The 24143-nt window shown below is 40.6% G+C and overlaps 1 protein-coding gene across 1 annotated transcript; it reads right to left on the bottom strand.

Annotated features, from left to right (window-relative positions):
• Positions 1 to 3401: 3401 nt before the first annotated feature.
• On the bottom strand, positions 3402 to 10270 carry LOC139458239 (macrophage scavenger receptor types I and II-like). Its single transcript, XM_071239608.1, has 3 exons — positions 9994 to 10270; positions 6859 to 7018; positions 3402 to 3573 (listed from the first exon to the last, which is right to left on the bottom strand). The coding sequence occupies exons 1-3, from the start codon at positions 10268 to 10270 to the stop codon at positions 3402 to 3404; spliced, it is 609 nt and encodes a 202-aa protein (XP_071095709.1).
• Positions 10271 to 24143: the final 13873 nt, after the last annotated feature.

Genomic DNA, 24143 nt, shown 5'->3' on the forward strand with positions numbered 1-24143 from the left:
AAAAACTGTTCAAAGTGGCGTTAGACTCACTCACTCACTCACTCACTCACTAACCATTTCTTGTTTTAGCCACCATTTGTAACATATTGTTAATTTCTCATTATTGTTTGTATTTAGTCGTTTTATAAGGAGTGTATTGCGGGATTATTGTGTTCCTTTTCACAATAATTACCCCATCGTGTCGTTGATGCTGAACACCTAATTTCATCACTATTTCATGATGATTCATGAACACATGCTCATGGTACAGTCGGGATCATACAATCGACTCTTCTTTAGGCAGAGATTTCTTATGAATATAGAAAGGATATTGTAGCTTTCAATTATTCATTTGGAACAATATAGCATACCGTCCATATCTATGTGGGTTTTTTCCACATGATAATGTTCATTATATATTATTTATCAACTTATGTTTGTTTTGTGGTGGAATATTTATAACTGTTTGAATTTAATTACTTATCATAATTGTTTAAAGGTGGACTATTTATTAGTGTAATGACTTTATTTATCAACTTATTGTGCTTGTGTAGAGCTGGAAATATTTACAATTGTATTGAACTATTGGTAAGCCAGGATAAGTTGTGTTGTGGCCTGTCAGTTATAATTAACCCCGAATGACTTTGTATTGGGTCCGCGCAATGGCGCGTACCATTGTGAAGAAAGGGGAGGCTCGCGGTCCACGACAAGTAGTAGGATGGATATATGCGTGTCCTGCCTCGGCTGACAACAAGTTCCAGTGGAAAGTTCAGTAGATCATAATAGTAAGTGCTGATGTGATGACTGTCAAGACGGTGACGCCAATTTTGCATAGAGAACAATTATTGAGAAGTATTGTTACAATGAAGGGAATCTACTGTAATAAACAGAATACTGTTTTTAACTCCTGAGAGCAATAATGAATAGTGTCATGTCTTTCATCTAATGATTGTGGAGCTTGATACTTTCCTAGTGATATTTGACTCAATGACCCACTCCTTAATCAATCCCATGTGATTGTTACTGTAAACGTAATATCGCTCGAACCTGAGAATGTAGGGTTTGGCCATGCATAACTTTGACATATTTACTGGTATTTGTTTGTATTTAACTTCTATCAAACGACGTTCAGAGAATTCTGGAATCGACTTGTCACACCGATCTCTTAATGGGCTCATGAGCATCACGTGTGCTCACGGGAGCTTAGTCAGTTTCATCGATATGTCTTGCACGTGTAGAACGTGCGTACACACTCTCTACCTGCAACAAACCAAACATGTTTGCCCAAATTATGTGAACCGCCTACTTGTGTCAAACGCGTTTTGTGAGTAGGTTCAACTTATCCTGGATTACCTGTAACTTATCAACTCCTTATGGTGGTGGATTACTTATTATTGTATTGGGCAGATTCATCAAGGCCCAATAACGTTATTGCCGTTTTCTGTTTGTTGCACCAACTGAGTGTATTTGAAGGGCTGCAGGTGTTTATCTAATAGAGGATTTTGTATATGATACAGCATTGTTATCACTTGACTGTCTGGTTCAGAATCGAATATTAACAGATCCTTACAATGATGGCTACAATGAAACCGTACACAGTATTATCAAATTCGCCGACTTATGTCGTAATCTTTGTAATATGTTTTGTTTTTTTATTTCTCGTGTGAATAAATATTAGGCTCTGGTGGTTTGAGGTTATACTTATTTTTTAATAATTCATTTATTATGGCTAGTCATGATACATATTCGTAGCATAGTGTTAATATAGATATGTTGTTTGCAATAATATAGGTATTATTAACAAATTTATGTTTTATCTGAGCTGTTGGGGAAAAGTAAGTATACACTTGAAGTGAGTGAGTGAGTGAGTTAAAGTTTAACGTCACATCGGCAATATTTCAGCCATATCGTGACGAAACAAAATTTGACATTAACAATATATTTTAAACTGTATAAAATTCTACCAACGAAGGGCAGTAGAATAACTAGAATATCACAGATTTTCATAAAACTAGTCAGAGAGCATGTAAAAATATATTAACAGGTGACAATACAACATAAAAACAGGCTATAGATCGCCAACGACTGAAGGTAGATCACCACGCAAGGGTCCATGGGGTATACACTTGAAAATTGGATTCGACCAAAACAGTATGAACGTCATGAAAACGTTACAAGGCTGAACCAGTCACCGAAACACTGCAAACTTAACGTCCAACTTCAATTATCATTGTATCTGATATATCACCATTGGTGAAGATCCGGGTTAGAATAGGTCTTCAGCAACCCATGCTTGCCGTCAAAGGTGACTATGCTTGTCGTAAGAGGCGGCTAACGGGATCAGGCGGGCAGGCTCGCTAACTTGGATGAGGCATGTCATCGTATTTCAATTACGTGGATCGATGGTCATGATGTCAATCACGCAATTGTCTGGTTCAGACTCGAATATTTACAGACTGCCGTCATACAGCTGGAAAATTGCTGAGTGCTGCGTTAAACAGGAAACAAGATAACAAAACATCAACACCGTTATATGACTGAAAAAAACTGTTCAAAGTGGCGTTAGACTCACTCACTCACTCACTCACTCACTCACTAACCATTTCTTGTTTTAGCCACCAGTTGTTACATATTGTTAATTTCTCATTATTGTTTGTATTTAGTCGTTTTATAAGGAGTGTATTGCTGTCGCATATAATATATTATTGTACAACCACTTTTGAACATTACTATGCATTCAAGTATGGAACCATACCATAGTGGTTGCAGGTTTCGCTTTCTTGCATCATTCGTGAATTTATTCGTGTATCTATAGTGTTGGTGAAAGTTGGAGGACTGAGGAAGGTTATGCGTCGTCTATTAGATCGCTATCAAGATTAAGAGTAATGTGGCAACTGAATCTCTTTTGCACCCTCCCCATGGGGAATCCGGGTTAGAATATGTCCCCACCAACCTAAACTGGTTGGACAAGGCGATCAGGTGGTCAAGTTCCGTGACCTGGTTGATGGCGTGCCAACCACGTCGACGTGGACCTTTGCTCACAATTTCACTGAAATGGATTCTCTGGTCCACGTTCGTATGTGTACAGGCCGTCGTCATAAAGCTGGGAACCTGCTGCGTGCGGCGTTAAACAGCAAGGGAACAAACAAATATAATGGTGTGGCCAATTGGAGCAGTCATCTCGCGTTCAGAGAAACAAGTCAACAAGAGCCTTTTTACATCTTTATATACGTCAGATCAGCAGCATACAGATTTGGAATAGACTCAAACACAGAACACCGGAACTGCACTACTCCATTCTGTCATCGTGACCAGTATTGCAATTCTGTATCGTTCCTTGTATACCATTTCAGCTAGTTGGTTATCGAGTTACCCTTAGAGCGTCATCTGTTTCTTTGTATGCTGGTGATGTCACTTGACAGTTACTGACAGAGGACGCCGACGTCTTCACTATGTAAACAGTTGTGAGTGCCCCATGGTTGGTGACTACACTGGCTCAGAAATGTCTCGTTCCCAACACACTGAACGTCAGTCAGTAGGATTGGGCCACTTCCTTCACCATAGTGAGCTAGAGGCTTATGCACTGCGTTCCCTCTGGAAATATGTATACGAATGTTGTAAAACTGGTTAGACCTTTTTCTTATGACTGACTACTGAGGGTAACAACGCCCTATACAGTGTTTATTGAAGTTTACTGTCATTTTAGTACAGCTATCATCCATCTAAGAAGTCTGTGACATATAAAACGTGTCTTAATAGAGTGCTTTATGTTAACAGTGTTGCCCTGCTTATATTAAATGTTACTAGCTGGGCTCAGATCGATGATATCGAACTTGACGTTTACTGTTTACTGTTACTGATAGCAAATATGCCAATGGGTCTGTTACCAGTGTTTCGATGAACGATGAGTTGTGTTACATCAGCACACAGCATGCCTAAATTTTGCCACTGATCGTAATAGGAAAATCACACCTTCCACTCTTATGAAAAACATGTGTAAAATCTTATAAATCGTTATGTGTGTAGTTGAATGACAAAAGTGAGTTTGAACTGCTTTGAACTTCATTCCAGTTATATCACGGCGTGTCAGTTTAATGTGGTAGGAAAGCCCGAAGTGATGCAGGTCTAGGACGTTTACCACTTCGGTGAACCCACGAGCCCGGGTATGCTGCCACACCTGGAAATAAAATCTGGGCGAACCTAGATTCGAACCCACGATCAAGGGTTTCTGGCCTGCACTGCACAGTGAATTGCGGTGCCTTAGACGACTGGGCTTTCCGTCCCCCCGAATGACAACAATGTTCCTAACTGTTTCTCAAAACAACCACGTGGTCTAGTGGTAGAGCGTCCTCCCGGAGAGCGGAAGGTCCGGGGTTCGATCCCCGACATCGTCATACCAAAAGACGTTAAAAGATGGTACTTGTTGTTACCCTGTCTGGCGCTTGGCACTAAAGGGCTAAAACAAGGACTGGTCGGCTCGGAGTCAGTATAATGTGTCTGAGTGGAGTATTCATGTTAAAATGCGGCATGGTATCTCAGTGAGCTAGCACTATAAATCGACATAAGTCCGGACTAGTACAAGAATCCACACAAACACACACACGTACATGCACGTCGCTATATAAGTGCAATAATATTAGACGCGACGTTAAACCCCATTTCACCTCACACCACCTCAAAACAACTATTTTGGGATAAATTATCTTTCCCATTAAACCATATTTGTTCCGAGTCCTTCCCTTCTTGCAGAGGTGGACACGTGTAACTTTATATAATACCGCAAGAGACCATTTATTGCCAGTGTTATGTTAGTTTTGGAAACTGCGTCGTTTACTGGGTATTTCCTGAACCTTTGTCGAGACACAACATAAAAAGAAAGGCAAAAGTGACAGATTGATTCCAAAAATGAATTGGTCATTTCTACATGGATTGGGATTGATTTATGTGGAAAGAAGGAAGTTCTGCAGAAGTTTGGTGAGAAGATGGAATTTTTTTTTATAAAAAACACAACCACGTGAGAGCCTGGCGCAGGAACACACCAACCTGACATCCACGTGCAACATCAATTGTTGGACTATTACAAAAATGGGATTTCATTTGCATGCCATCACAATCTTACAGCAAGTGAACAGAGAAAACATGCTACGACTGACGGAAGCCAAACGCAACAATGCCAATATTGCTGATTGTAAATAGGAGAATCACCTTTAGCTGTAGCCAGGTTTTGCCACGTTGAACCAAGAACATTACAAGACTGTGAAACCATTATCAGACACACGTGACAACATGGCACCTTCCCAGATCCGGTCGACCACGTATCACCTCTAGAGCACGGGATTCATACACCTACGTCACTTGAAAGTGAAAGAACCACCACGGCGACCTCGACATGAGCTCAGACAACGAGGATTGGTTGTTGGTTTCTTGTTTAACGCCGCACTCAGCAATATTCCAGCTATATGACGGCGGTCTGTAAATAATCGAGTCTGGACCAGACAATCCAGTGATTAATATCATGAGCATCGACCCATGCAATTGGGATCGATGACATGCATCAACCAAGTCAGCGAGCCTGACCACCCGATCCCGCTAGTTGCCTTTTACGACAAGTATAGTCACCTTTTACGGCAAGCATGAGTTGCTGAAGACCTATTCTACCCCGGAATCTTCACGAGGAACTGTTAATGTGCTGGAGGTATTCGCGCTAGACGAGCAGTTGGAGGTGTCATTTTAATGGACCTGCATCGTCGACTGCAATGTCAATGGTGCCAAGGTCATAAGAGTATCGTTATAACTACGATGGAGACAGGTTTGGTTTTATGACGAGTCGCGTTTTATGCTTCGCCGTGCGGATGGTAGATGTCGCGTTTACAGGCGTCGCGGGGAACGTTGTGCACAAAACTGCATGCAGAAGTGGACGAATTTGGGGGTGGTAGCTTGATGATGTGGGCACTCCTACACTGGTAGAACAAACTTGGACCAAGTTCTGGGGAATACAACGGCACAACGTTACACGGATTATTCAGACACACGTCCTTCCAATCATGTAACAAGTGAACGTCATTTTCCAACAAGACAACGCCCGACCTCTCACGGAGGCAAGATTGACAGCCTTTCGCAGGAACCAGGACATTCAGGTCTGGCCAAGGCCCTCCATATCTCCAGATTTATACCCAATCGAACATGTATCAGATGCACTGGATCAACGACTGCGAACACGTCAGCTACAACCAAAGATTTGGTTGGTTGTTTTGTTGTTTAACGCCGCACTCAGCAATATTCCAGCTATATGACGGCGGTCTGTAAATAATCGAGTCTGGACCAGACAATCCAGTGATTCATATCATGAGCATCGATCCACGCAATTGGGATCGATGAGATGCATCAACCAAGTCAGCGAGCCTGACCACCCGATCCCGTTAGTCGCCTTTTACGACAAGCATAGTCACCCTTTACGGCAAGCACGGGTTGCTGAAGACCTCTACCCCGGAATATTTTGTCACGGGTCAACAATCAAAGAAACCACAAGCAATGCATGCAGAGTTGGCGAACTTTCCTCAGGGCCACAGTATTTCCATGGGACGACGATGCCAGTCAGTTTTGGACTCTAATGTCAGTCATACAAGATACTGAGCTCAGATAACCTAATCTACTGTGCCATGTTCCATGTGTGTCCTATGGGCACATAGGTTAATGACAATACAATGACAATGATGTTCGCCAATTTTGAGTATTCGTTCATCCGTTGATTATTTATTTGATATATATAATATACATATAAAACACTTTTGCGCTTTTTGTGCTGATTGAATATACCCGTTTTTGATACAGGTTAACATTAATAGATAATTACAATGTTGGGTGTCCTAATATACTCACGAGGGCAATCCAAGTTCTCTACAGACAACTCTGGCTTCTACATCAGTGAATCCGTCGTCACACACTGTTCCCCATGTAGACTGGTACTTAATCTCAAGACGACCTGCTTGTGGCCCCGGAACAAGTCGAACATTTTTGTGAGTTTGCATTGTAACAGCATCTGCAGATAAATATTTGTAATACACACTGGTTTCCATGACAAATACAAACAGTTCGTGTCAATGGTTGCCTGATATATGCCCCCATCTGCCCCCTCCTCGGAAGCCTGACATATTTCCCAACCCAAATAAACAAAGATAATGGTATTCATATACCGTACTTTACGTAATAAGCGCCCAGTGCCTTCTCAAAATTAGAAATATGGGCTCTTATTAGAATATTAAAAATAAATTAAACCAGAGTTGAAAGATAGTAAATTTCGTGGTTTATGCTGACAGCCTGAAATGTTAACATACGACAGATATTTTTTTTCCAGAATTTTATTGCCCATAATTAAGGGTGCATATAACACGTATTATACACGAATAAATAAGTCTTGTGTACATTGATCACTTGGAAGAAGTGCTAATTGGGATTGTTCACTGGCCACTAAACTAGCAAATATCGCCGTGGGCGCTTATTAGAGCTGGGCGCTTATTACGTCGAATACGGTATGAAAAACATGCATATGCTGGAAATAATTCCTGTGCACCATAACAATATTTTCAGAACATGCAATATGTACATCATACAATTTATTTTATCATTTTTTTCCCAGCATATTCCCAGAAAAGAAATCGGACCGATCATCTACATGAGCGAATTTCATGGTTTCCCATAACATTTCACATTGCCATTTCGTCCTTTTCCCACACCATCAGGGGCGGCCGGGTAGCCTACTGGTTAAAGCGTTCGCTTGCACGCCGAAAACCCGGGTTCGATTCCCGACATGGGTACAATGTGTGAAGCCCATTTCTGGTGTCCCCCGCCGTGATATTCCTTGAATATTGCTAAAAGCGGCGTAAAAACATTTTCACTCACTCACTCCCACACCATCATCGCTTAAAGAATATTTCAACACATTTGAAAAATAACCGTGGCCATTAGGACTTGAACTGCACATCACTTGTGACATCATAGTTAACAACACAGCATGTGGCCCAACCGATACAGCATAAAGGAATGTTGCCTCTCTCATGCGCATTTTTGGGGGCACGGGTGGCCCAGTCGTCTAAGGCGCCGCGATTCGCTGTGCAGAGTTGCGTCCCTTAGGCACGCCAGAAACCTATGATTGTGGGTTCGAATCCCGGTTCACCCCGATTATGTTTCTAGGTTTGTCAGCACCATACCCGTGCTCGTGGGTTTCACCGAAGTGGTAAACGTCTGAGACCTGCATCACTTCGGGCTTTCCTCCCACATTAAGCTGACACGCCGTGATATAACTGGAATACTGTTAAAAGCGGCGTTAAACCCAACCCACTCACTCACTCACTTATGCGCATTTGCAGTATTTCGCAAACAACACGTAAATACAATGTAAAGTCTGGAGTTTGTCCTAGAACTCGTCCTTTGCCTTATGTAGGGAGCATTGGGTCGGAACGTACATTCTTTTGGGTTAACATGCCTGACGAATGTGAAAAGGTATCTACCTTTCCTTGCCAAAACGTGAAGTTCCTCTAACAGTGTCAGAGTCTGTCAGGACTTTTTCCTGCAGCATGGCAATGTCCACGTGCAGTCTTAAGTGTTTATTGTGGATAACAGGGGTTATATTTCTTTCTTTCCTTGTCTTTGCTGGTGTATCGTTTACAGTCCATAGGTCAGACTGGTCAGAACAATTTGCGCCACGCACCCGGGACAAGAGGCGGACTGTGGTGGGACAACATCTTACTGGCGGGAAGCTGCCCAGCTTGAGCCTGGTGAGATATGATGATTCCTCCCAACGATAGATGTAACCCCAGACGCCATGTTGTTTGCCCATCAAGCTGGGCTGTTCACCGATAGAATGGTGCCAGCTGTTGAAATGCAGAAGGTCCCCTCTCTTCACGTCGCTGATAGATTCAAGGGAAAGCCAGTAATGCTTCCTATCAGGAGCATTGCAAGAGTTGCTAGAAGGGTCATGAGTGACAATCCCAGACTGCCTCAGAGATTCCGACTCCAGATTTCCCTACGCGTTTTCCATGAATGGGTAAAGCCACTAGGCTGAGGGAATATGGAGTTTTCCTTCTCACAGAAGAGCAGGCTGACGAGTCCTCTCTGACAGAGGCGTCTGGTTTTGAAGAGGCAGCCGCCTGTCGTCCCTTCTCCTGTCAGTGAGAACAGTCCTACAGGAAGGCCAGGAGCAAGCCTTGGCTGTCAGAAGCTATTGAAAGCGCTTGCTATTAGGGGAAATGTATAGATATTTTGGAGCTTGTTCCAAATGCCAGCCCATCTTTAACGTTCTTGGTCACGTCACAGTATTTGATATTTCCATACACACCATCTGCCCCGTGAAGAGATCTGGTTAGAATAGGTCTTCAGCAACCCATGCCTGCCATAAAAGGCGACTACGCTTGTCGTAACGAGATCGGGTGCCAGATTCGATATCTTGGCTGATCGCTATCCCAATTGTATAGATCATTGCTCATGATATCAGTCACTGGATTTTGACTATGATAACAAGGTGGTGAGGTGAGGTGAAATGGGGTTTAACGCCGCGTCCAAGAGTATTGCACTTATATAGCGACGTGCATGGACGTGTGTGTGTGTGACTGCCTGTACTAGTCCCGACTGATGCCGATTTATTGTGCTAGCACACTGAGATACCATGCCGCAGTTTAACATGAATACCCCACTCAGACACAGTACACTGACTCAGAGCCGACCAGTCCTTGTTTCAGCCCCTTAATGCCGAGAGCCAGGCAGGGTAACAACAAGTACCATCTTTTAACGTCTTTTGGTATGACGCGACCAGGGATCGAACCCCGGACCTTCCGCTCTACCGCTAGACCACGGAGGCGGTCATGATAACAAGGCGTGTTATGAGAGTAATAATAGACGTGTCCAAGATTGATGTTATTCAGTTTTAAACTACAACCAAAATAAACAGTTAATATGCACCCAGGCATGTCCATATTCTACAGAACATAATAACAATAAAAGATATTCTGTTTTACATACTTGACTTCTTGAACAAAGGTCCTTTAATGCAGCCTGCAGACGATCCAGTCTCGCCATGGAACAGAGAACATGTTCCATTTGCTTTAGTGAATAGAAATGCGTCACAGTTAAGTTCCGACATGCATTGGATACCACATTCGATAGAAGTGCTGGCTCCGGTTTGTCGAAGAGGCGCCATGAAACTTTGTTGTATTCTTTGAAAACGTACTTTTATGCACGGCGAATTAGTCAGAACCAATTGACCAAGATGCAGTAGAACGGAGATCTTCAAGAACATGATCACAGTTTGCAAGCTGAGATCTTGTTCAAGGAAACAACACTAGGAACAGCAGGCAAGTCTGTGATCAACTGCAACTCTGACACAATATGATACCGGATTTTTATATTGATTAAAGCTGCATATGCGTTAGTTCTAATTCATTCGCGGGAGGCGGAGCTTATTGGAGTGATCCGACCTGGGATTTCATGATAGCACACACGGCATGACGCCATTTAACACCTCCACACGTAGGGCATATGAAAAAGCAAGCAATATGTCACTCATCATCACAGTCAGTAACATATTTATGAACTTATTCTAGCACGATTCAGCAAAAGGAGATGACAAGATCCACTGCCAGCTATTGTAGCATATGCATTACTCATGTCTCGGAACCCTTTAGATATATTTGACCAAGTAGGACTTCAGGGAATTTTCCTCCTTCGTGGCTATGCCACTGTAGTGCCAATACCAATGCCTATTCAATGCTGTTTCTGGAAAAAAATAGAAATACTATTGATCATTTAGCACGATTACAGTAATAAAACAAAAAGTGGTATCATGTTTGTTATCTGGAGAAAGCCTATAATACTACCAGGAAGCTTGGTATTTTAAAAGGTTTACATGATTTTGGTTTGAGTAGTCGTTTGCCTCAATGTATCACAGTTTTTATCTGATCGAAAATTTCAAGTCCGAGTGGGTTCCACCCTGTCTGATCATTATAGTCAGGATCAGGGTGTCCCAGAAAGCAGCATTGTGTGTGCCTCACTACACGTAGGGCATATGAAAAGCAAGCAATATGTCACTCACCATCATAGTTAGTAAATATTCATGAACTTATTCCAGCATGATTCAACATCTTTTTATCAAAGCCTTCCTGCCACGTCGTTGGTGTGAAACGTCCAAGACCTATGTTTTCATTCCCGTTCAACAAATACTAACTCCTGTAGGGAGGGAAATGTGTTTTGTGATAAATAACAGCTGTGTTAGTAAAACACTGAAAATAATTCTGTGATTGCACCAAACGTATTTGCCTGGTTAGCATTTCTCAAAAGATCCACAGCGATTTCAACATTGTTTTAGGCGGGTGATTGTGTTCGTTTGGCATACATCTTTACTCTTGATTGGAGTGATCGTGAACACTCTCGCATTGGTCGATAATATTGTCAAGCTAAAACAGTAGTTTTGTGTCGTTTCCGCCGGACATTTTCATTACTCTGCAGCAATACGTTTGAGGCAGTGACACTCTTGTCCAAAATTACTCCGTGCAAAGTTACACCATGACACTCGCGATGCCCACTGATGATTTGATGTTTTACGACAAAACAACAGGATAGAAATATTTTTCTACTTTGTAATTATGGGGCCATGTTTTGTTTCAAGTCCACATCTTTGCGAATTTATGCCATCAGTGTTGTTTATCTTGTCAAATAAATGTGACAAAACCCTTGCCACATTAAACAGAAATCTCTGCCAAACACAGAGTCAATTGTAAACATTCCGACTATATCATGAACATATGTTTATTAATCACTTTCAAAATTAATAGTGATGATGACACCAAGTGTTCGCGAGAAGGTGAGCACATCCTGACCCACCGGGGGCACAAACACATACAAAAGCAAGTCAATTGTTCACCTGAAAGAAAACATGAGAACGTTCTTCAACTGTCTAGTCTAAAAAAATGAAAACTTTACTGTGACCTTGAATGAAACCTTGATCAACGCCCGTGAAGATCCGGGGTAGAATAGGTCTTCAGCAACCCATGCTTGCCATAAAAGGTGACTATGCTTGTCGTAAAAGGCGACTAACGGGATCGGGTGGTCAGGCTCGTTGACTTGGTTGATGCATCGTATTCCAATTGCGTCGATCGATGCTCATGATGTCAATCACTGAATTGTCTGGTCCAGACTCGATTGTTTACAGACCGCCGTCATATAGCTGCAATATTGATGAGTGCGGCGTTAAACAACAAACCAAACCAAAAAAAATGATCAAACAGCTTCTGAGAAAGAGTCATACGACGTTCATTGAAAGCTGTAGAAAGGTCATGCTCGATTGCACCTCAAAAGTTGTGAAATGTAAAAACCAAAGGCTGGAGCTGAAGGAACATTAAAGTTTAAGTCATCCCTCTTGTCATACATTCTTGCAGAGAGATGTTTGTCACTCTGAATCTTAATACACAGATCTGTAAATGAAGCAGATTGGTGGTTTACTTTATTTCTAGTTCAGGTAACCGCGTCCCTTCTGCCCATCATACTACTTCAACCATAACTTCACCCAGATATATAGTGGTCGGTCATGCCAAGCCCTGTCAATGGTATTGTATATGCACACGTGTGATTTATCTATATGTTTTTGTTTGGTCTGTGTCTAACTACAAATTATTGATGCAATAAATTTCATAGAAACGAATGCAAGAATGTGGTGGCTCATGGGCCAAATTGGTGTTGTTGACCTCCGATTTATGTATGCTTCATATTTCTTGTCATGGGCTGAGCCAGTCGGGCATTGAGTTGGTAGACAAATACAGCTGTTCGTATCATATCCCCTAGAGTATACGACCCCTATGTCCCTGGTGTTCCATCTTGGGTATCTGGTACAATATAACACTGTTGACACTCGATGTAGGGTGGGGAGCAGGGGTGCAGAATCATTTTCTTTCATTATGTCACTACAACAATCTGGCAAAAGAGATATCTAGAGGAAATTGATAACTCAACTGGAAATATTTCTCAATATATAGAATCTTGGGCTAGATCCTTGTCATTGGGGCTGCTGATAACCCACCAATCAAACTAAAGCCTTTTGCTATATCTAAGGCTCAAATCTTTGAAGGCATTGTGAAGTGATACACATCAGGAAGATAATTTATGGATCTTAACGTCTTTATTATGAGGTACACAACGTTTCGGAGTATATGCTTACTCGTTCATCAGGTGAATAAATGCTATGAGGCAGAGAACATGTACCTTAAGAACAACAAAAGAGAGGATAACAAAGGTGGAAACGTAACAAGGGAAGCCAACAGATAATTCTCTTCCTTATATATCTAAGGCTGTTTCTGGGATTTGCGGTGAGATCAAGAATATCACCCGTCTCCATTGTGGTTCACTTCCGGTGGATGGTGCACGGAGAAAACAATCTCTTAATCTTTTATCTCTCTCTACATTTAAAAAAATTTGAGGTTGCTGTGTCTGTACACAGAACATTAAACTCTTGTCAAGGTTTTGTTCGTGACAGGGCTCGTTGTCTGTCCAACATGTTTGAAGAAGACATCGTTATGGAGTTGGAACACCAGGCTGTTACCACAATTAAACGTTTCATGGAACACAAATACATATTTCGTGACGCTTGACCGTACATCCCTTCCACAGATTATTAAATCAGGTTATTTCAATATCAGAGTCCCCAATCAGCTACGATGCCACAAGTGTCAACATTTTGGTCATGGTTCCAAATCTTGTCATAACTCGGTATTATGAAACCACAACCCCATCCAGTATTTCCTACGTATCAAACAACGAGTCATTGTTCATCTGACAACAACTGCTTTGGGCCACTGGACATGGGGGTTACTCTCTCCTCACAGGACAGGCGGAGGAGTAGCTCCTCCTCACATTCACGCCACCATGATTCAGTTGTCCAACATAATTACAGAGGACTTTGAAATAACTTTATAGAGATACAATTGTTGATACAATATTTTCAACCGTCAGCATTATGTCTTCAAGAAACACACCTTAAAACAACAGATACGACTAATTTAAGACAATATAATGACCATTTATTCCTTTGTCTCATCCGGGAGATAAAGCAACGGGAGGTTCTTCTACCTTGGTGCGACAGAAGATCAAATATAGCGCTGTCCCTCTTAAAAGAAATCGTCGAACTGGTGCTGTTCATCTGACTCTGCACATTGTTTTTATGCTGAGCTCTTTGTATATCGCTCATTCCTCTGATCTTCGACAATCTGATCTTCAAAAAGTGGAGGCACTGCTCCCAAAGCCCTGCATCACCATGGGCAAGTGCAAACTCAAATCATAAAGGAAAATCATTGTGATATTTTTCTGACAACAACCTGTGTATGTTTCATTCCACCACTTATTTCCATCCAGCCACTGGAACACAATCTGCCCTCGATCTGTCACTCACAGACTCAAACTTGTGTAATGAATTTGAATGGTTGATCCATGTTGGAGTGATCACTTCCCTACCATTCTTAAAACTATCAACCCCACTGACTATCCACCTTCATCAAGGTGGAACTTTACCGTGGAGAGTTGGTGTTTGTAAGAGATACTATCTATTGACAACTTAAAACTTGACCTTTTCAAGGATAATCCAGATCCGGACTAACTGAATGACATTGCTGACCAAACAATCCCAAAGTTTTAATATTCGTAAACCATGGTTTACAAATGCCAAGGTTCAACTCGCTTTTAAGCTGTTTCCAAAATAACTTCCTTTATATCTATGTCCAAGGTGTGAAACATGATACAAAATATAAAAGACAAAGATGTTAAACATTCTTGACTGATAAAACTGAAGTCAAATTAACTTGGATAATATCCAGCCAGACATTTTTCATCATCAAATTATGTCCTTGAGTTTCAGAAACAACAGGAGAAGAAAAAAGTAAATTTTAATTTTGATAATTGTGAAGACTTTAATGAAGTATTTTCATAACATAAGCTACAAACTACCCTTGGACAAGCTCATGATTCAGCAGCAGGAGATGATAAGATCCACTACCAGCTATTGTAGCATATGCATGAATCATGTCTCGTAATCCTTTAGATATATTTGACCAAGTAGGACTTCAGGGAAGTGTCCTCCTTCGTGGCATAATGCCACTGAAGTGCCAATACCAAAGCCTGGCCTGAGATCTTACAGATCCCCCGGGGCGGTCGGGTGTCCCCCGCCGTGATATTGCTGGAATATTGCTAAAAGCGGCGTAAAACCATACTCACTCACTCACTCTTACAGATCCCTCTAATTACCGCCCTATCTCTTGAACCAACTGTGTCCATGGAACGAATGGTAAATAACAGATTAGTTTGATATTTGGAAACCAATAATCTTATTACAATTATTCAATGTTGTTTCTGGAAAAAAATAGAAATACTATTGATCATTTAGCACGATTACAATCTTTTTTAAAAATGCTATAGTAATAAAACAAAAAGTTGTATCATTTTTGTTATCTGGAGAAAGCCTATAATACTACCAGGAAGCTTGGCATTTTAAAAGGTTTACATGATTTTGGTTTGAGTAGTCGTTTGCCTCAATGTATCACAGTTTTTATCTGACCGAAAATTTCAAGTCCGAGTGGGTTCCACCCTGTCTGATCATTATAGTCAGGATCAGGGTGTCCCAGAAAGCAGCATTGTGTGTGCCTAACTTTTCAGTATCAAGATATGTAGTGGGAAAAAAACATGCACACAATTGAGAGACAACTGCACTTGTGTTAATTATTATTGTCCAAGGAAAGCACTATGGAAAGACTGTTTGTGCCACTGTCGTTGGATAAAAAAATATATCTTCTAGCATACTTGACAATAACTCCATATTCACCGCAGAAGCCAGGCTATACAAGCAGCATTGGAATACACTCAGCACCAAAGGAAATGTAGGCAATGTATAACAAGCACCAAAAAAACCCTACTCATCCACTGATTCTGGATATTTTAGAATATATAACATGTCCTGCTGGAATGTGTCGATTTTTCCATCAGACGGGACATTTTTTTCAAAGCAAAATGTCTTAAAGGATCTCTTTAATTGCGTGAGTTCTCATTTAATAATTTGTTTTTAACAGAAATATCTTTGATTAAAACAATTTTGAATATCATTAAATTATTTAATTATCACCTTAAACTTGCTGTGAGTAAATTTGAAATCTGAGCGTGTTAGTTGCTATACACTCAATAGGGGTTGAAGTAACGTAAAATTATTGCCCCCCTGAGAGAGTTTGTAAGATCACATTATTCATGGTATTTTATTCCAAACATAATTTTAAGCGTAGCGTACTTGTAAATTTTAATTGTCGGCTACACTTTCTAATGATCGCCAGTAGTCTGAGGGATGGTGTAAATCCGGCTGGGTAGCAGGGTAATGGAAGTCCCCATGGTCCCTAGTATGGTCAGTCTCTTGTCGGGTTGGTAAATCAGTGGAAGGGATTTGCATTTCGATGGTTATTATTATTATTATTGGCCAAATGCCCTTGATTCTGACCTACCCCATCTGAGGAGGTGTTTTTACGATTACTTGCGTGTGTTTGTTTGTTTAATGTTTAACACCGCACTCAGCAATATTGCGGCGGTCTGTAAATAATCGAGTCTGGGCCAGACAATCCAGTGATTGACATCTTATGGTATATTGTTTCATGACAAAAATTCTCTTTTACGACATGGTTACCCGACAAGTCACTAATGTTCGTATTTCTTCAAGACAAAGAACGCGTTTCTTCAGACTTATATAATGTTTGAAAAAAGATAAAACTTCAGTCAACTTCAGTGTATATGCATGGCCAGATCGTTTTATACGTGTATCTAAATACATTTTGCTAGGGCTACTGTCAACTATTCCCAATCGGACATTTATGAAACCAGCAGCGAGTACAAGGGTACTAAATCAGGACTCGTCTCTGCCCAGTGTATTGTATATGAATAAGGCGTTGTGAGGAGATCTTTGTGTGTGTTTTGTATATGTAGAAGGCGTTGTGAGGAGAGCTTTGTGTGTATATTGTATATGAATAAGGCGTTGTGAGGAGAGCTTTTTGTGTGTATTGTATATGTAGAAGGCGTTGTGAGGAGAGCTGTGTGTGTGTATTGTATATGAATAAGGCGTTGTGAAGAGAGCATTCTGTGTGTATTGTATATGTAGAAGGCGTTGTGAAGAGAGGTTTGTGTTTTGCATATGGAGAAGGCGTTGTGAGGAGAGCTTTGTGTGTGTATTGTATATGGAGAAGGCGTTGTGAGGAGTGCTTTGTGTGTGTATTGTATATGTAGAAGGCGTTGTGAGGAGAGCTTTGTGTGTGTTTTGTATATAGAGAAGGCGTTGTGAGGAGAGCATTCTGTGTGTATTGTATATGTAGAAGGCGTTGTGAAGAGAGCTTTGTGTTTTGTATATGGAGAAGGCGTTGTGAGGAGAGCTTTGTGTGTGTATTGTATATGGAGAGGGCGTTGTGAGGAGTGCTTTGTGTGTGTATTGTATATGTAGAAGGCGTTATGAGGAGCGCTTTGTGTGTGTATTGAAGGCGTTGTTAAGAGAGCTTTGTTTGTGTTCTGTACATGTAGAAGGAGTTGTGGGGAGAGCTTTGTGTGTGTATTGTATATGAATAAGGCGTTGTGAGGAGAGCTTTGTGTGTGTTTTGTATATGTAGAAGGCGTTGTGAGGAGATTTTTGTGTGTGTATTGTATATGTAGAAGGCGTTGTGAGGAGAGCTTTGTGTGTGTTTTGTATATGTAGACGGCGTTGTGGCGAAAGCTTTGTGTGTGTATTGTATATGTAGAAAGCGTTGAGAAGAGAGCTTTGTGTTTTGTATATGGAGAAGGCGTTGTGAGGAGAGCTTTGTGTGTGTATTGTATACATTGTATGTAGAAGGCGTTGTGAAGAGAGCTTTGTGTGTATTGTATATGTAGAAGGCGTTGTGAGGAGAGCTTTGTGTGTATATTGTATATGAATAAGGCTTTGTGAGGAGAGCTTTGTGTGTGTATTGTATATGTAGAAGGCGTTGTGAGGAGAGCTGTGTGTGTGTATTGTATATGAATAAGGCGTTGTGAAGAGAGCATTCTGTGTTTATTGTATATGTAGAAGGCGTTGTGAAGAGAGGTTTGTTTTTTGCATATGGAGAAGGCGTTGTGAGGAGAGCTTTGTGTGTGTATTGTATATGGAGAAGGCGTTGTGAGGAGTGCTTTGTGTGTGTATTGTATATGTAGAAGGCGTTGTGAGGAGAGCTTTGTGTGTGTTTTGTATATAGAGAAGGCGTTGTGAAGAGAGCATTCTGTGTGTATTGTATATGTAGAAGGCGTTGTGAAGAGAGCTTTGTGTTTTGTATATGGAGAAGGCGTTGTGAAGAGAGCTTTGTGTGTGTATTGTATATGGAGAGGGCGTTGTGAGGAGTGCTTTGTGTGTGTATTGTATATGTAGAAGGCGTTATGAGGAGCGCTTTGTGTGTGTATTGAAGGCGTTGTAAAGAGAGCTTTGTTTGTGTTCTGTACATGTAGAAGGAGTTGTGGGGAGAGCTTTGTGTGTGTATTGTATATGAAAAAGGCGTCGTGAGGAGAGCTTTGTGTGTGTTTTGTATATGTAGAAGGCGTTGTGAGGAGATTTTTGTGTGTGTATTGTATATGTAGAAGGCGTTGTGAGGAGAGCTTTGTGTGTGTATTGTATATGGAGAAGGCGTTGTGAAGAGAACTTTGTGTGTGTATTGTATATGTAGAAGGCGTTGTAAGGAGAACTTTGTGTGTGTATTATATATGTAGAAGGCGTTGTGAGGAGAGCTTTGTGTGTGTTTTGTATATGTAGAAGGCGTTGGGAAGAGAGCTTTGTGTGTGTTTTGTATATGTAGACGGCGTTGTGACAAAAGCTTTGTGTGTGTATTGTATATGTAGAAGGCGTTGTGAAGAGAGCTTTGTGTTTTGTATATGGAGAAGACGTTGTGAGGAGCGCTTTGTGTGTGTATTGTATACATTGTATGTAGAAGGCGTTGTGAGGAGAGCTTTGTGTGTATTGTATATGTAGAAGGCGTTGTAAGGAGAACTTTGTGTGTGTATTATATATGTAGAAGGCTTTGTGAGGAGAGCTTTGTGTGTGTATTGTATATGTAGAAGGTGTTGTGAGGAGAGCTGTGTGTGTGTATTGTATATGGAGAAGGCGTTGTGAGGAGAACTTTGTGTGTGTATTGTATATGGAGAAGGCGTTGTGAAGAGAGCTTTGTGTGTGTATTGTATATGGAGAAGGCGTTGTGAAGAGAACTTTGTGTGTGTATTGTATATGTAGAAGGCGTTGTAAGGAGAACTTTGTGTGTGTATTATATATGTAGAAGGCGTTGTGAGGAGAGCTTTGTGTGTGTTTTGTTTATGTAGAAGGCGTTTTGAGGAGATTTTTGTGTGTGTATTGTATATGTAGAAGGCGTTGTGAGGAGAGCTTTGTGTGTGTTTTGTACATGTAGACGGCGTTGTGGCGAAAGCTTTGTGTGTGTATTGTATATGTAAAAAGCGTTGAGAAGAGAGCTTTGTGTTTTGTATATGGAGAAGGCGTTGTGAGGAGAGCTTTGTGTGTGTATTGTATACATTGTATGTAGAAGGCGTTGTGAGGAGAGCTTTGTGTGTGTTTTGTATATGTAGAAGGCGTTGGGAAGAGAGCTTTGTGTGTGTTTTGTATATGTAGACGGCGTTGTGGCGAAAGCTTTGTGTGTGTATTGTATATGTAGAAAGCGTTGAGAAGAGAGCTTTGTGTTTTGTATATGGAGAAGGCGTTGTGAGGAGAGCTTTGTGTGTGTATTGTATACATTGTATGTAGAAGGCGTTGTGAGGAGAGCTTTGTGTGTATTGTATATGTAGAAGGCGTTGTAAGGAGAACTTTGTGTGTGTATTGTATATGTAGAAGGCGTTGTGAGGAGAGCTTTGTGTGTGTATTGTATATGTAGAAGGCGTTGTGAAGAGAGCTTTGTGTTTTGTATATGGAGAAGGCGTTGTGAGGAGAGCTTTGTGTGTGTATTGTATATGGAGAAGGCGTTGTAAGGAGAACTTTGTGTGTGTGTATTGTATCTGTAGAAGGCGTTGTGAGGAGAGCTTTGTGTGTGTATTGTATATGTAGAAGGCGTTGTGAAGAGAGCTTTGTGTGTGTTTTGTATATGTAGAAGGCGTTGTGGGGAGAGCTTTGTGTGTGTTTTGTATATGAATAAGGCGTTGTGAGGAGAGCTTTGTTTGTGTTCTGTACATGTAGAGGGCGTTGTGGGGAGAGCTTTGTGTGTGTATTGTATATGAATAAGGCGTTGTGAGGAGAGCTTTGTGTGTGTTTTGTATATGTAGAAGGCGTTGGGAAGAGAGCTTTGTGTGTGTTTTGTATATGTAGACGGCGTTGTGACAAAAGCTTTGTGTGTGTATTGTATATGTAGAAGGCGTTGTGAAGAGAGCTTTGTGTTTTGTATATGGAGAAGACGTTGTGAGGAGCGCTTTGTGTGTGTATTGTATACATTGTATGTAGAAGGCGTTGTGAGGAGAGCTTTGTGTGTATTGTATATGTAGAAGGCTTTGTAAGGAGAACTTTGTGTGTGTATAATATATGTAGAAGGCGTTGTGAGGAGAGCTTTGTGTGTGTATTGTATATGTAGAAGGTGTTGTGAGGAGAGCTGTGTGTGTGTATTGTATATGGAGAAGGCGTTGTGAGGAGAACTTTGTGTGTGTATTGTATATGGAGAAGGCGTTGTGAAGAGAGCTTTGTGTGTGTGTATTGTATATGGAGAAGGCGTTGTGAAGAGAACTTTGTGTGTGTATTGTATATGTAGAAGGCGTTGTAAGGAGAACTTTGTGTGTGTATTATATATGTAGAAGGCGTTGTGAGGAGAGCTTTGTGTGTGTTTTGTTTATGTAGAAGGCGTTGTGAGGAGAACTTTGTGTGTGTATTGTATATGTAGAAGGCATTGTAAGGAGAACTTTGTGTGTGTATTATATATGTAGAAGGCGTTGTGAGGAGAGCTTTGTGTGTGTATTGTATCTGTAGAAGGCGATGTGAAGAGAGGTTTGTGTTTTGTATATGGAGAAGGCGTTGTGAGGAGAGCTTTGTGTGTGTATTGTATATGGAGAAGGCGTTGTAAGGAGAACTTTGTGTGTGTGTATTGTATCTGTAGAAGGCGTTGTGAGGAGAGCTTTGTGTGTGTATTGTATATGTAGAAGGCGTTGTGAAGAGAGCTTTGTGTGTGTTTTGTATATGTAGAAGGCGTTGTGGGGAGAGCTTTGTGTGTGTTTTGTATATGAATAAGGCGTTGTGAGGAGAGCTTTGTTTGTGTTCTGTACATGTAGAGGGCGTTGTGGGGAGAGCTTTGTGTGTGTATTGTATATGAATAAGGCGTTGTGAGGAGAGCTTTGTGTGTGTTTTGTATATGTAGAAGGCGTTGGGAAGAGAGCTTTGTGTGTGTTTTGTATATGTAGACGGCGTTGTGACAAAAGCTTTGTGTGTGTATTGTATATGTAGAAGGCGTTGTGAAGAGAGCTTTGTGTTTTGTATATGGAGAAGACGTTGTGAGGAGCGCTTTGTGTGTGTATTGTATACATTGTATGTAGAAGGCGTTGTGAGGAGAGCTTTGTGTGTATTGTATATGTAGAAGGCTTTGTAAGGAGAACTTTGTGTGTGTATAATATATGTAGAAGGCGTTGTGAGGAGAGCTTTGTGTGTGTATTGTATATGTAGAAGGTGTTGTGAGGAGAGCTGTGTGTGTGTATTGTATATGGAGAAGGCGTTGTGAGGAGAACTTTGTGTGTGTATTGTATATGGAGAAGGCGTTGTGAAGAGAGCTTTGTGTGTGTGTATTGTATATGGAGAAGGCGTTGTGAAGAGAACTTTGTGTGTGTATTGTATATGTAGAAGGCGTTGTAAGGAGAACTTTGTGTGTGTATTATATATGTAGAAGGCGTTGTGAGGAGAGCTTTGTGTGTGTTTTGTTTATGTAGAAGGCGTTGTGAGGAGAACTTTGTGTGTGTATTGTATATGTAGAAGGCATTGTAAGGAGAACTTTGTGTGTGTATTATATATGTAGAAGGCGTTGTGAGGAGAGCTTTGTGTGTGTATTGTATCTGTAGAAGGCGATGTGAAGAGAGGTTTGTGTTTTGTATATGGAGAAGGCGTTGTGAGGAGAGCTTTGTGTGTGTATTGTATATGGAGAAGGCGTTGTGAGGAGTGCTTTGTGTGTGTATTGTATATGTAGAAGGCGTTATGAGGAGAGCTTTGTGTGTGTTTTGTATATGGAGAAGGCGTTGTGAAGAGAGCATTCTGTGTGTATTGTATCTGTAGAAGGCGTTGTGAAGAGAGGTTTGTGTTTTGTATATGGAGAAGGCGTTGTGAGGAGAGCTTTGTGTGTGTATTGTATATGGAGAAGGCGTTGTGAGGAGTGCTTTGTGTGTGTTTTGTATATGGAGAAGGCGTTGTGAAGAGAGGTTTGTGTTTTGTATGTGGAGAAGGCGTTGTGAAGAGAGCCTCAGTGTGTATTGTATATGAATAAGTCGTTGTGAGGAGTGCTTTGTGTGTGTATTGTATATGTAGAAGGCGTTAATAGGAGAGCTTTGTGTGTGTTTTGTATATGTAGAAGGCGTTGTGGGGAGGGCTTTCTGTGTGTTTTGTATATGGAGAAGGCGCTGTGAAGAGAGGTTTGTGTGTGTTTTGTATATGTAGAAGGCGTTGGAGGATAGCTTTGTGTGCGTATTGAATATGTAGAAGGCGTTGTGAGGAGAGCTTTGTGTGTTTATTGTATATGTAGAAGGCGTAGTTTGGAGAGCTTTGTGTTTGTATTGTATATGTAGATAGTGTTGCATATTTCCATGTAGATAGTGTTGTATTTGTACTTTGAGATAGTTTTGTACATGTAGAAAGTCTTTTATATGTATATGTAGTGTTGCACATGTAGATAGTTTTGTGTATGAAGATAGTGTTGTATATTCGACATTTAGATAGTGTTGTGTACGTGCACGTAGATAGTGTTGTATATGTCCATGTAGATAGTGTTGTACATTTAAATAGTGTTGTACATGTATGTAAAGTTGTATATGTCCATGTAGATAGTGTTGTATATGTAGATAGTGGTGTATATGTAGATAGTGGTGTACATGTAGATAGTGGTATACATGTAGATAGTGTTGTATATGTATATGTAGATAGTGGTGTACATGTAGATAGTGGTATACATGTAGATAGTGTTGTATATGTATATGTAGATAGTGGTGTACATGTAGATAGTGGTATACACGTAGATAGTGTTGTATATGTATATGTAGATAGTGGTGTATATGTAGATAGTGGTGTACATGTAGATAGTGTTGTATATGCACACGTAGATAGTGTTGTATATGTATATGTAGATAGTGGTGTACATGTAGATAGTGGTGTACATGTAGATAGTGTTGTATATGCACACGTAGATAGTGTTGTATATGTATATGTAGATAGTGGTGTACATGTAGATAGTGGTATACATGTAGATAGTGTTGTATATGTATATGTAGATAGTGGTGTACATGTAGATAGTGGTATACATGTAGATAGTGTTGTATATGTATATGTAGATAGTGGTGTACATGTAGATAGTGGTATACACGTAGATAGTGTTGTATATGTATATGTAGATAGTGGTGTATATGTAGATAGTGGTGTACATGTAGATAGTGTTGTATATGCACACGTAGATAGTGTTGTATATGTATATGTAGATAGTGGTGTACATGTAGATAGTGGTATACATGTAGATAGTGTTGTATATGTATATGTAGATAGTGGTGTACATGTAGATAGTGGTATACATGTAGATAGTGTTGTATATGTATATGTAGATAGTGGTGTACATGTAGATAGTGGTATACATGTAGATAGTGTTGTATATGTATATGTAGATAGTGGTGTACATGTAGATAGTGGTGTACATGTAGATAGTGTTGTATATGCACACGTAGATAGTGTTGTATATGTATATGTAGATAGTGGTGTACATGTAGATAGTGGTATACATGTAGATAGTGTTGTATATGTATATGTAGATAGTGGTGTACATGTAGATAGTGGTATACATGTAGATAGTGTTGTATATGTATATGTAGATAGTGGTGTACATGTAGATAGTGGTATACACGTAGATAGTGTTGTATATGTATATGTAGATAGTGGTGTACATGTAGAT

This window comes from Haliotis cracherodii, unplaced genomic scaffold (genome assembly GCF_022045235.1).
Source record: "Haliotis cracherodii isolate W230 unplaced genomic scaffold, xgHalCrac1.p SCAF_12, whole genome shotgun sequence".
Classification (NCBI taxonomy): domain Eukaryota; kingdom Metazoa; phylum Mollusca; class Gastropoda; order Lepetellida; family Haliotidae; genus Haliotis; species Haliotis cracherodii.